This window comes from Tachypleus tridentatus, chromosome 2 (genome assembly GCF_004210375.1).
Source record: "Tachypleus tridentatus isolate NWPU-2018 chromosome 2, ASM421037v1, whole genome shotgun sequence".
Taxonomy (NCBI): Eukaryota; Metazoa; Arthropoda; class Merostomata; order Xiphosura; family Limulidae; genus Tachypleus; species Tachypleus tridentatus.
Genome location: NC_134826.1, coordinates 61,617,467 through 61,631,925, shown reverse-complemented (window position 1 = coordinate 61,631,925; position 14,459 = coordinate 61,617,467). Strand labels below are relative to the sequence as shown.

General features: G+C 34.8%; 1 protein-coding gene across 2 annotated transcripts in view; it reads left to right on the top strand.

The window, feature by feature from the left end:
- LOC143243956 (uncharacterized) overlaps positions 1–13,162 on the top strand; it is a 71,797-nt gene extending 58,635 nt beyond the window's left edge. Inside the window, exon 4 of one of the 2 annotated variants that reach the window (XM_076487828.1) lies at positions 12,828–13,162. In XM_076487828.1, the coding sequence (XP_076343943.1) occupies positions 12,828–12,931 (104 nt within the window). In that variant the 3' untranslated portion in view covers positions 12,932–13,162. Of the gene's footprint in view, positions 1–12,824 lie in introns of both variants that reach the window. The other variant, XM_076487826.1, reaches the window with a different exon arrangement.
- Positions 13,163–14,459: the final 1,297 nt, after the last annotated feature.

The window sequence follows — 14,459 nt, the reverse complement described above, 5'->3', positions numbered from 1 at the left end:
GCCTGAATGTCTCTTTCTCTCAGTGGTCTCCTGGTGGGACAGCAGTAAGTCTTCGGACTTACAACCCAGGCGCTCGATTTCTCTCAGCAGACACAGCAGATAGCCCATTGTAGTTTTGCTATGACAAAATACACATACCCTCTATTTTGATTTGTTTTTTTATCTACGGCCACATCTTTAAACTACAAACTTGGGCTACAAATACAACTTTGTGCATAAAATAACAAGGCTGAGTGGCCGCGGCCGAAGATGCCGTTTTAAGGTCACAGATTGAGGTTAAAGTGACCAATATAGCAATTTGAACAAACAGGAGGACCAAACCGTTTTAAAGTGAAAAGGCCAGATATTTTTTTTGTAATGTGTGACTAAGAGAGTTATTATTTACGTTTCTTCTAACTATTCTATCCATGATCATGTTAAAATGATTTTAAAACTTCATGGAGCCTTCATTTATGCTTTCTCCCTCTTTTTATACACATACATACATACTCTGTAACTTCCTTTATCTAAAAATGGTTATTGCTATCTTTCGGACATGCACGCACACTCTCTCAACTAAGCAGGCTAGCTTCACTCATATCTTTTTTTTTTTTGCTTGCGTGTACACGCAAAAATCAGCTATACAATGACTTTACAAAAACTTTTGGTATATCGGCAAATTTTCATTTACGTTTTGTTGCACCAAGAAAATACTAAATCAGTTATTCATTAAATGGAACGATAATAAAGTCAGAATGCGCTACAAACGACAACACAGAAATTACACAGCAGAAATCAGGACACCAAAAGATGGTTTGATTTGACTTGAACTTCACACAAAGCTACACTAGGGCTATCTGAGCTAGTCGCCTGTAACTTAGAAATGTAAGACAAGAAGGAAGGGAACAAGTCATCATTACCCATCGCCAACCCTTTGGCTGTTCTTTTACCAACGAAGAATAGGATTGATTTTCACATAATATAATGCCCCCACGGGTGAAAGGGTAAGCGTATTTGATGGGTCGGGGATTGGAACTCGCAACCCTGAGATTGCGAATCGAGGACTCTGACCACTTGACCATGTCGATTCATGTCGAAAAATAGAAAAATTTGTTTTGGAAACTTCAAATGTAATCCAAAGCATACAAGAAGCTGTAGCTATATTCCCAGTTTTGCTTTGATTAAAATAGTTTTAACAAATTTCTATTTTTCGCAAAATGTTATTTTTATGTTAGTGCAATGAATTACATCCACTCTTGTTGGTTTAATCAAAACCATCATTCAAAGTACTCTGTTAGTGTCTGATATATACTGACCATACATCTTTAGATAGCAGAAACTTAACTTGTTTGAAGCATCTACTTATCCACTTAACTAAAAACGATAAAAACCATCTTTTTAGAATGTTCATCCCCTTGTCGTTGTAGATGTATACACTTCATCAAGTAATTGATAGATAATTAGGATTTATAACGTTATGACCATGAAAGTACAAACATAATATAATTTATTACTTTTATTATTTAATATATATACAAATCAGACATTTAATGATCTACTATGCGTTCTGAAATTATTGGTTGGTTATCCTAAGTCCGTAAAAAGAAAAACATTTAGCATTTGTGACTTTACATATTTACACTTCAGTGTGTAGTGTTGTGAACAGAACAAGGGCAGCTTGGTACTGGTCTCAAAGCCCCCCCTGGCAACTCAGCGCTATGTCTGCGGACTTACAACGCTAGAAACCGAGTTTCGATACTCATGGTAGGCAGAGCACAGACAGCCTATTCTGTAGCTTTTTGCTTAATTACAAAGAAACACTGATCTCGCACTCCCAAGTAGCACAGTGGTATGTGTGGTGGCTTATAATGGTACAAACCAGGTTTTCATACTCGTGGCAGACACAGCAAAGATAGCCCAATCTGTAGCTCTGTGCTTAACTTCGAACAAATTCATAGGATTGAACTTCGATGATCTCGCAGCTTGTATTCCTAAAGTTTAGTCTATCATTCTTTCGTTTGCCATATTCCAGGAGTGGAAAAAGGATTGTGTTTGATTGTTAATATTTGATACCATTGATATACATTTAACACATTTATTTTTAACGTAATTTAAAATGTTATGCAGACAAGTTTTTGATAGTTTCTATTGTTTTTAAGTAAGATATATATAATAATTGTTTGTATATTCTTGTAACAAAACACTTTAAGAATATTGTTGTTCCTACTCTTTCTTACTTTATCTGCAAGCACATCTTGTAAAATTATTGTGTTTGTATACCTTCTGCGAACTCTTTGTAGCCAGGGTTTTGTTTTTGTTTATCTTTTTCGCTGTAGAATAACGGCTCATAAAATGGTTCTGTGTTTTGACTATTAGTTCTGTCATCCCTTGATTAATTTTAGATCAAATTCCAATTTTGTAGTCAGGAAATCACCCCCCTTTGATTTGGTGTATTTAACTATGTCCGAAGTCTTGTTGTAGGTTAATTTACTGTAATCCTATTTAAAAAAAATTCAATTTGAGGGTAGGCTGGTAGAGGTCCTGATGAGTAATAGAAATGAATCGGGTATACGCGAGCCACACGCTTGGTATTGCTGACGCAAAAAATATAGTTAATAAAAGGAAAAAAATTCTCAGAGATTAATTTACTCTAATTCTGTCTGAAATAACTTCAAATGCTGCCGCTGGTGAGGATTCTCTATTGTTTATATTTTAATCCTATAAAATTAAGACAAGTACATATTAATATTGAAGTGACCGTGTCTAGCGGGTTTATTTGCGTATTGTTGCTTTAAACTGTTAAAAATAAAAACTTGTAATTATAAAAACACAGCTACGACTTCTCTAAATCAGATGTCTAACTACAGTCAGTTCGGTTCCAGTGAAAAATCAGACAAAATGCAAATAACGCATTTATTACTTCTCGTTCACTTACTTTCTTTAACTGTATCTAAACCAAAGTTGACATGAATCTGTGTGTATAAGTTTAATAGATGCATTATTCCAAACCTAAAGCATGGTAGAAGCACAGAAGAGCTGCAAAGGTGGAGGAATCCAAAGGTTGAGTGCCTATTTTGTAATCTTATTACATCGTTAGATCAGTGTCACCACATGCTCTGTCTAACGACCGTGCATCTTAGCAATAGTCCTACAGCGTATTTTTCATTGCAAAAGATCCTGATATAAGGATATTATGTCCATAGTACACCATTCTTCCCTGTAGACTTGCCATGAATCATCTAGTGTAAAAAGGCAATGTTCTTTAAATTGATATTGTCACTTTAACAAATGGATATATTTTGTTACTATCATGTTACCTACTCTTGTCTTTGAAGAATGAAAGTCTTTTTACTCCACTGACCTTTGTGTTGGTAACTTCTCACCTCTTACAAGATGTTGCTATTTGTTTGCCATGGCTAAGGTGCAACTTGTTGTGGGTCTCATTCTAGATGATCCTGGTACCTCAAGCTCATTCATATTCCTTTGTTTACAATGCAATTAGGTACAAAGAAATCTCCGTCCTTAAAATAAAAATCCTCAATCTAAACATTTCTTTATAATCTGAGTTTATGGGAAGGTTGTTACATGCTCTTCTCAAAAGTTATTAATTATCACATTACCTACGAACATCAAATGGTACAGATGGTTTACTATGTTACATTAAAACTATTTTGAATATGCAAATCAACAGCAAATCACGTGATAATCTATCTGATGTATTATACGCTGGAGGTATTAGTCCCTCTTGACTTTAGAATAATGAGTGGTATCAACCCCACCCACCATGCTACACTGTTCAACACAACCCCTTGAAAAGCAAGAGATTGATCCAAAGAAGTAGGTTTCGCGCTCACTGGACATCGATAGAAGTTGTCACTTCGCTGAGACTGGCATGACTTGGTGACTATGACAGTAGTCTCACAATCTGAGGGTTGTGAGGTCAAAACTCCATCACCGAAAATGTTTGTCCAATGTTTTTGCTAACTAGGCCACCCAGGTGTATAAATGAATCAAGGCTTACAAAAATATCGACCGAAACCCAAACTCGTGTGATCAAGGTTGAAATGAGGAAATATATATATATATTTACATATTAGTCAGAAGATTGCAAAATGATCTTGATTTAACCAAATCACAATATGCGTTTTTCATTCATGTCAGTCCTCCATTGTATGCAGAGTAGAATTTATTAAATCTAGCTAAGTCTGTTCACAGTTTATAAAGGTTCTTCACGCTGGTAATTCTAAGTATTTGTAATGCAGATTAGGCCTCTAATAATACGTGTTTTAAAATAATTAACCAGCAATGAGGTAGAGTTTTTGTTTCTTTTTAAGTTCAAAGTTGCACAGTGGATAATTTGTGCTCTTCTAACCATGGGTAACCAAACCCCAGTTTATATGTTATAAAGTCTTCATACTTGACGCTGAGCCACTACTAAGGGGGCTTATAGAAGGGTGAAATAGTAATATTTGTTAACGCGTTGAGTAATTATATAATGGATCATGCATATCAACCAGGAGAAGAAACGGGAAATACTAAAGCTTTTATAGTACTGATAATGTACAACCAAGTCAGTTATCTGTAACTGACAACCGTTGACAGGTGAAGAGCAGTGATAGCCGCCTAAAGATTTCTCTAATCGAAGAGTGGAATTGACTCGAACCTTAGACCTTTCCATGCGCACCCCTGTCCTTGCTTAAAATCGTATTTATTTAGTTTGTTCAGTATGATTGTGTGTTTTTATTATAGCAAAGCCACACTGGGCTATCTGCTGAGTCCACCGAGGGTTATCGGACCCCAGTTTGTTAAGACTTGAGAAATTCGACTGTGAACAGAGAAATATTTTTACCAGAGAAGAATAAAAATGCACTGTAAAATAAAAATATTTATGGCGTTATTTTGAGATACGACTGATGAAAAGACGATTAACTGTTCATAATTATTTTGTCAACGATTAGATGCATTTGTTTTCATTTTTTCTGGAAACTTAAAGCACGTTAATTACCTTTTGTTTTGAAGTATCGTTGTACATTGGGCGCTGTGGGCGTATTATTTCTCAGACTTAAATTATATACATCTTAATTGGTTTCATTTCACTTTATTGTTTGTTTTTGAATTTCGCGCAAAGATACGCGAGAGCTATCTACGCTAGCCGTTCCTAATTTAGCAGTAAAAGACTAAAGGGAATGCAATTAGTCATAACCACACACTGCCAACTCTTGGGCTACTGTTTTACCAACGAATAATGGAATGAACGTCATATTATAACGCCCCCACGGTTTAAAGGGCGAGCAAGCCTGGTGTGACGGGGATTTGAACCCGTGACCCTCATGACATAAATTACGAAAATGTTTAAAATCGCTGCAAATAACAAAACTGATTCTAAAGAAGGTTGAGTGGATAAATGTTTACCACGTGTTTTTATTATTGTTGTTATTGTCATCGGAGACCTGTTATGAACATTTAGTTAGGGTGTTTGACTCGCAACCTGAAGGTCGCGGGTTCGAATCTCCACTCCAAATATGCTCGCCTTTCATTCGTTGGGGCGTTATAATGTAACGATCACTCCCACTTTTTGTTAGTAGAAGAGAAGCCCAAGAGTTAACGACAGGTGGGTGTTGATGACTCTCTAGTCTATCACTGTTAAATTAAATTAGGAAGGGCTAGCACAGATAGCTCTCGTATAGCTTTACGCGAAATTCAAAACAAACTGAATCATTTTAGCCACAGCTCATAGAACACTTCGGAGTTTTTGTTTGTATTTTTAAAAGTAGAAACTTTTAGCTCATAACTAATGTCTCATAGATTAAATTACTCTTCTCTTGTCTGAAAGAATTTCAAGTGCCACGGTTATTGAGGATTCCCTTTTGTTTCTTCATGTACATTCCCCAAGAAGCAAATCTCTAATGTTAAGCCTCTGGTTTCCTCTCAACACTACAACAGGATGCCATTTAATATTGACATTTTATCTTCCAAATCCTTCAGTACAATCAAACTTTAATCAGTCCAAGTGGCTAAAGATATCTGATTCTGCTTCACGTGTTCGAAACAACTATTATACATAGATAAGTACAGGAAGTGCTCTTAAATACAGGGCAGATTGTGGTGTACGGAAGACGTAAAACTTCTTTGGTGGAATAACTGAAGGAATAAATACCCGTCTTTTGTGGGTTTTTTTGCTTCCTTTCACAGATTTTCTCATTCAAATAAAGGAAGCGGTGTGCTGGTCCATTAGGGATTTGAAATACAAACAGAGAGATCACACACGTAAATATAATAGAGTTGATGTTAAGTGTACAACGCTATTATGTTTTATTCACCTAATTTTATACTCAGCATGAAGTGATTGATTATGTTTGTGTTTGTAGAGACAGCTTGACGTATATTGACACAACCATATAATTCGTAGCTTTATTTTAAGCTGTATTACTTGTATGTACAAATACGGTATATTGTAGCGTGCTACATTTCGTTCTAAAAAAAAAAAAAAAAAGATAGTCCGTCCGTACGAATAGAACACGCTGTATACATTACGTTATATTCCCTATTAATTAAAACTTTAACTTCCTGAGAATCTATACGAATTAAACATTTCACATTCATCATGAACAATTGCACGTAATTTATGAGCGTTTTATATAATATATCTTGTAAAATATTTTTTTCTAAAATGCCTAACATTTGTTATGGAAAATCAATATTGAAAAATCATAACATTCTAGGGCAAAGACAAATCTGTTGATCTTTAAAGATTCTTCTCCAAACTAGAGGAATAATTTGGAGGCTTATATCGCTAATTTTGTGAAAACAAAATACCCACCAAGTTATTGTTTTTATGCAAGGATTTTTTTACGGAAATAAAAATGTATTTAAATGTTGGATTTGTTATTATTATTATTAAACAAAACGACCAAAAATAATTGTATAAAATGATTTATGTTAACTAAACATTTTAACTTTTATAGGTCTTCATTGGCCTACACAAGAATCCTATCCCAATTTGATATATACCTAGTTTGCTAATATATGCTCATAAACCATGGGCTGTTTTATAACACCTTAAAAAATTCACACATCGATAATAATGTAATACTATTTTAAATTCGACATGGCGTGACCTAATTATTAGCATGCCAAGCCATGAATCGGAGGGCCGAAGACTTGAACCTCCACTATGACACTGAACATTTTTCAACTCATGATGTATTGTAACGTTATAAACGAGACGGCTATTCTCACTATTTAGTAAAGAATAGACTGAGCTCAATTTTCTTAAAATCACGTGATTTTAGCAATAACATTTTTGTTTTCCAATCAATTATGTTATAAATTTCGCGTGAAGCCTCACCAGGACTATCTGCGCTTGTCGTCCCTAATTTAGCAGTGTATGACTGAACGGAAGCCAGCTAGTCATTACTACCCACCGCTAACTCTTGAGCCACCATTTTACCAACCAGCAATGGGATTTACCATCACAGTATAACACTCCAACAGTTGTAAAGTTGCATGTCTGGTGTGACAGGGATTCGAACCCTCAAATTACGAGACGAGTGCCCTAACCACCTGACCATGTCGGGTGATTAGTCCTCAACTGATCTATGCTGGAACACTTTAACTTGATGTAATCGGTTCAATATTTTAAGCAGTGTCAAAGAAATATCGATGTATGTTTTAAATAGTTTATTTCATCACTTGTTAAAAGTTTCTTATAATAATGTTACACGTACTGCTTTCTAATATCATTTTAAGTGGCAAGTTCCCTTCGATTTGACTTCTTAGTTTATAGTTAATTACTAGTGGTAACATTACTCAGCTTGATTGTAAACCGTAAATTTGCATTTTAACTGTTTGTTACTGCTTTAACATTTTGAATCTTACTTTTATTGTAAGGACATAGTAAAAGTGTATACGTATTACTTTACAAAATGGAAGAACTCCGGTTAATTATGACTAATTGCTTAGTAGTATGTATCGCTTACACAAACAACGGGCCCTCTTCCATTAAATACACTTGGATATTTCATCGACCCTCCAAACTTATTCTGTGCAAACTTACTAATGTGAAGGTTCTGCTTTAAAGGTACTTTGAAAGTTGTATTTAATAGGCTCGAGCTAGTTGATGAGTTAGGTTGGTTAGAGAAGCCTATAGAATATTAATAGCTACCCTTGCAATGCATGTCGAGTAATTAAGACTATTACTTTACTTCCTTTTTTTCGGTTTACTTATTACAATGAAGAAAATGTTGCGTCGATAGGCCGAATACAAAGCCCCCCCCCCGCTAGTACAGCGGTAAGTCTACGGATTTACAACGCTAAAATCAGCGGTTCGATTCTCCTCGGTGGTTTCGGCAGAGAGTCCAATGTGGCTTTGCTAAAATAAAACACACACACACCCGAACACAAAGAGAAAAGTCCTCTGAGAGGATTAACTTTTTACTTCGTGATGTATTAAATTACCTGCTGTCTGTACAAAAATCAGTTTACTTTATTTAAGGTGAATTGGGGTTAGACTTTTATTTTTTAAAAAAATAGTGAATGTGCAGTACTGAGTAACCCAATATAGAAACCTAAACTTTACAAAACAACTGTTATAAACAAACAATGCAGCCAAGAGTATTAAAGTGGCGTTTCCCAAAAAGAATTTAGGTGAGAGGAATCTACTCTCCCATATAAAAAAGACACTTTTAAAGCGAAGACAACCAGTAGTTTCTGAGTGCCCATGATTGTCTTTCAGTAGCTCAAAGAAGGAACTAACCTTTTTATTACAACAGTGTAGCATACAAACAAAAGAATAGGTGTTAAAAAAGGAAGTGAACCTGCCCCTGAATAGCTATATATGAAAACAGTTAAGTATATTAACCCTGAAGATTGAGTGAAGTCGCAAAGGCAAAACGTCAGTTTAAATATTGTTTTATGTTTATTGGAAGTGTAAAGGTTGTTTTTCCTTTGGTTTATTCAACATTTAGGGTACTCTTTCACCAACGCATAGTGAGATTAACTGTAATAACACTCTCACGAATGAAAGGACGAAGATATTCGGTTGGACGAAGATTCGAACCAACATCCCGCAGGTTAGGAGTCGAGTGTCCCTCACCACCTGACCATTCAGGCCTTTGCGGATAGTAATATAATACGAAATATGATATCCTTGTCTCTCAAAATACGCTTTCGGTCATATATGTCATATGAATAACTAATAAGGTATAAAGAAATACATAAACTATTTTAACGCTATAGCTTTACTTAAGAATAACCAAAACGTATGAAAATTGATACAGCTGCTCTTTGTGAACATTCCCCATAGCTAGAATTGAAACTTTTCTGTTGGCGATTAATTTTAATTAATGCCTTTGTTAGTGGTAATCAGGCTGACAACAAAACAACTGGTAAATAATTTTGAATTTTAAAAATTCAAGCTAAGGAAGACGAGTGCTAAATTTCGTGTTGATATTGGCTTTAATGGCTAATTCATCAAAGCGCAGTTTTCACAGGGGCCACTAATTTATTACTATGATATCTTTGTGGAAATACATTTTAAATTAGGTTACTATTGGTCGTCACTTTGATAAAGAAACAATAGGAATCCTCAATATCCGCGGCAAGAATAAAGTATATTTATTTATGAAACTTTGTAATAAATTGGCATATTGGCCTATTGTCCGCGGCAAGATTAAAGTATATTTATTTATAAAACTTTGTGTTTTTTCCCTTTCTATTAACTGTATTTTTGTGCCCCAGCAATATCAATCATAGGGTGCGCGTATACCCGATTTAGTTTTATTACTCATCAGGATTTCTACCAACCTACCATCAAATTTAAATTATTTTAGACAATATTAGAGTAAATAATTCTATGAGACCTTTAGGTGACCGAATACATCAATCGAAAGGATTTGACTTCTTGAGTCCAAAACTCTTGTTAGAATTCAAATCGTTCAAGATATGACAGAAATAAAATCTAAAAGTTTGTACTTTAGAAACTCAGAGCCGCTATGCCGCGACAAAAAATAGCATCATGGGAGCCTACTCGATTTTAAATGACATAACAAATCACTACGTCTTCATTCGAAAAAATGATTCTACCTATCTTTTTTTTTTTCCAATTTTAATTGAAATTACCAGTTATATACTAGGCAGTAGAAAGTTAAATTACAACTCGAACATACGGAAAATTAATTACATTACTTTGCCAGAGTTTTGTTTGTTGTTAAGCGCAAACTTACACAATGGGCAGTCTGTGCTGTGCCCACCATAAAACCCAGTTTTTAGTACTATAAACCTCTCCAGACTGTACGCTGAACCACTGAAAAGCACTACGATTTTCTGAATAGAGGAAACGCAGTCTTAAACTGATAAACCTAGATAATTCCTTGATGTATTCATTTTCGATAAATTTTGAGGTAAATCTAATAACTCATACAAGTTTTAGTTAAACGAAAGATTATTCATTAAAAATGGGAATATTATGTAATATTAGGCGTTAGAAACGCTATTGATTTTTGTATTTATAGCCAATACAGTAAGGCTTTACGGGTTGAAATAGAGGAACGTAAGAACGTAACTTGTTATCTCGTAAATTTTGTGCTCTACCATAGGGCCTACTCGCGCTTAATATTTTAGAGTAATCGTAATTTTAAGTCTATTTTCTTTTAAAGAAGTGTCAGGTAACAGTGATTGAATATTTGTGTATCAATGTTTCACAAATAAGTAAGAAGTAAAGAGAGCCATTAAATCTCAAAAAAAAATCTGTAATAATAATTTGGTGATTCGTAATTATAATATGCGCATAATTTTGTTTTCTTAAAATCACAGTTACTTCATCAAAGCGCAGTTTTCACAGGCGCCACTAATTTATTACTATGGTATCTTTATGGAAATACGTTTTAAATTAGGTTACTATTAGTCGTCACTTTGATAAAGAAACAATAAGGAATCCTGATTTAATGGTGTTAGTCTCAATTTTATCAGGTTTACTAGGTCTTGCTAACGCTGTCAGACTTGTGCGTTTTGGAATAGAACCACATAATTATTCCAATGTTAATCGCTAGATGTCATTTACTGGTTGGTTAAAAATTCTGAAATGATGGGGGGGTCACTGAAGTTAACTGGAAGTCCTGAAAGGATAAATATTTCGAGAAATCTGTTTAATAAATTGTTGAGTCATTTTGAGGTTAAGAGTTCTCAAGATCTAATGGGTAGGACACTCAATTCACAATATTCGGGACTCAATCCTCTCACCGAACAAGCTTGCACTTCCAGCCATTATATTGTGACGATGCATTCCATTAGTTGTTGGTAAAGAGTATTTCATATGTTGGCAATTCGCAGTGATCACTAGCTACCTTCCCACTAGTCTATCACTTCACTATCAAGAACAGTTAGCGATTAGATAACCCCCGAGTAACCTTGCTCGAAATTTAATAATAAGAGGTTAAACGTTTATATGAGTATGTGTGTGTTTGAGTGTTAAGGATTTCCTTTCTTTTTCAACAGAGATAAAGTTGAAAAGAATACCTGTAACGTAAGGCATTTTTCATTGTCCGTACCCTCTGCTGGGGGCTGCCCAATCAGCAAACTAGAGAAATGCCATTAGACATCTCATAATGATGAATTTGACAAAATGTCATAATAGTATTCACACAAATTTAAGTTACTGTAAAGTAAACAGGACTCAAAACTCAGTAGAAATTAAACGTTTATTTCTCAATTTCCTTTTTTTTTGTTTTTCGTGCTACAACACTTACACCCTTGTGCAAATTAATTGAAACAAATTGTCATTTTACAATACTTTTAGCATGGTGGCTGGTGTTGGCTCGCTGGACCCGCTGATTTCCTTTAATAGTCATTTTTTCACACAGATGGCGTCATTAGCTGTGTTTTGCAGTACAGTCGATCTATTTTGGGGATATATGACGAACTTTTGAGGAATATTACGTCATTCGAAATTGCGTTAGAAGGGCAAGGATACCAGTCAAAAAACAACTTCTTACCAACTCAATGAAGAAAAAACGGTATCAATGGGGTCTGAAACACAAGAACTTGAAGCAAGAACAATGGAGGAAAGTGTTATTCAGTGACGAGACTCATTTCTTCGTACCGGGTAAAGAAGTCTGCATGTTCGCAGATCTACAGGTGAGAAACTTCGAGAATCTCACATCAATCAGTTCGTAAAACATCCCTTGAAGAAGATGTTTTGGGACTTTTTCAGCTACTATGGCGTCGGAGGCTTACATATAATAGAAGGTATGATGCGAGGACCACAGTACATCAAAGTTTAGCAGAGGAGTCGTTCTAGAATTGAAAAAGAGATTTCCAGATGGATCTGGCATTTTTCAGAAAGATCTGGCTCCGTGCCACACATCGAAACTTGTGAATTTTATGACTACAACGCGAATAAAGGTGCTGGACTGGCCTGAAAACTCTCCGGACTTAAATCCTATTGAAAATCTTTGGACGATTTGTAAAGAAAGACTTCGGGGAAAAGACTGTACTACGAAAGATAAGCTAATTGAGGCCATAATTGAGGTGTGGTACCGTGATCCAAAAATTAGTAAAGATTGCAGTGAACTCGTGGACTCGATGCCAAAGCAGCTTAATGATCTTCTGAAAAATAAAGGCGGTCATATCGTATTAATATGTGAGTAATGTTTGGATTCTCAGAAATAAAACGCAAAAAGTTGAAAAAATCGTAATTTTCCGTCTTGTTTCAATTAATTTGCACAAGGGTGTAAGTCTGAGATCATAAAAGTTCAGTGAATCCTAAGTTTTACGTCTGATTTTCTTTTTCACAATATAGGATTAGAATTACCATTACATTGTCAAATACAATTTGTTTGTCTTTTCAGAAGTTTTCAGCGATGACTGGGGAACCTGGCACAATGGACCGGTGGACTCCGTTAATCTCGGAATATCTCGCAGAAAACGTAATAGTGCAAGAGTAATTGCCATGTAAAATGAGGTCTCATGAAAAAATTGACTTCTATTTTCTCTCTGTGTATTGAGCAAAATATATTCAATTCCATATTATCTTAGTTCTCAACGTGAATGAAGCACTGTTACATTTTAATGTATATTATGAAACTGGGAGTTGACCACTGGGATTCAGCCAATATGGTGGCCCCACTTTACCTAGTTATATGTATACTGCAGATTACTTATTGGAATAAGAATTATTGTATGATGATGAGTTTGCTAGTTTTGTTATTTACTTAATATGAAACAAAACCTCCTGATAAATGAATGACATTCAATTAATAAATATGTGACATCTGAAAACTGAAGAACTCTGTCTCTCACAGTTGTGTGATGTCTGTGCAGGAAATCCTCTGCTGTACGCGCGTGCGTTCCTAGTTTTGAAATCACATAATAGTTGTAATTGAAGAATTACAAATCGGTCTCAGAAATATAAAAACTAGTTTGGTATCTCTTAATAAAGTTGTAATCAGAAAATACTGATATGAATTCGGTTTCCCAAACATGAAAACTAGTTTTGTAGTTCTTTACCCAGTTGTTATTAGAAAACTGTGGGTAACAAATTCGGTTTTACAAACAAAACTTTTAGTTCTATAGATTGAGAACATTATTACTAAATTATTTTTCAAAGCTCAAAACCTTATCCACACATGAGTAACAGCCACGATAACAAGTCCTTACGGATAAGTTTGTTTTTTTTTAAAGCAAATCATATAGATGTGAATATCTGAGCAACCGAGTGCGCATGTAAAAAAACGTACATGCAAGTTTCTTTAATTTTGTTACGTTAGGCCTTGCAAACTGCAGATATCTCTGCTTTAGTTAAATTATCCTAAATAATTACTGATAACTACAATATCAATTTCGATTTCACAATAGTAGGTTAAAGGTATAATGTTACTATTAAGTTAATATTATAGTTTACATTTGATTAGATAAGCTGCGCATCCTTTTCTAACTCATGGCTGTTATATCGCATCTATTTCAAATATTGTTCAGTTTCATCTTTTTAAAAAAAAATTCACCTTAATATTTTTGTTATTGTTTGTTTTAGTGCAAAGCTACACAAATAGCTATCCCATTATGTCCCTCGTGTAGGGATTCAACATTGACTTAATAAGCCCTTAAGCTTGACGCTAAACCACTATTGGAGTCTATTCAGTTTAACTACGATAAACCTACATGAAAACGTTCCCATCATTGTCAGTTACTTTACGAAGGTCTATCGGAGCACTTTCGTCTGTTTAATGTTTCAATTTTGGTGCAAAATTAACATAGATCAAGTGTTTTGATCTCTTCGTTTCTTTCATTATATCAAAATTTATTCAAGATAAAAATGGTGTAACACATATTATTGCCTATTTTTAAAATTAATCACCACTTACTCTGCCCAGTTTGTAACAACTATGTAAATACAATAGGGATTCAAAGACGTATAAAAGAAACTAGCGATCAGTCAGTTCTCCACACCAGTTAGGCTTAAAAACAACACTTCATAAGTGTAAGTG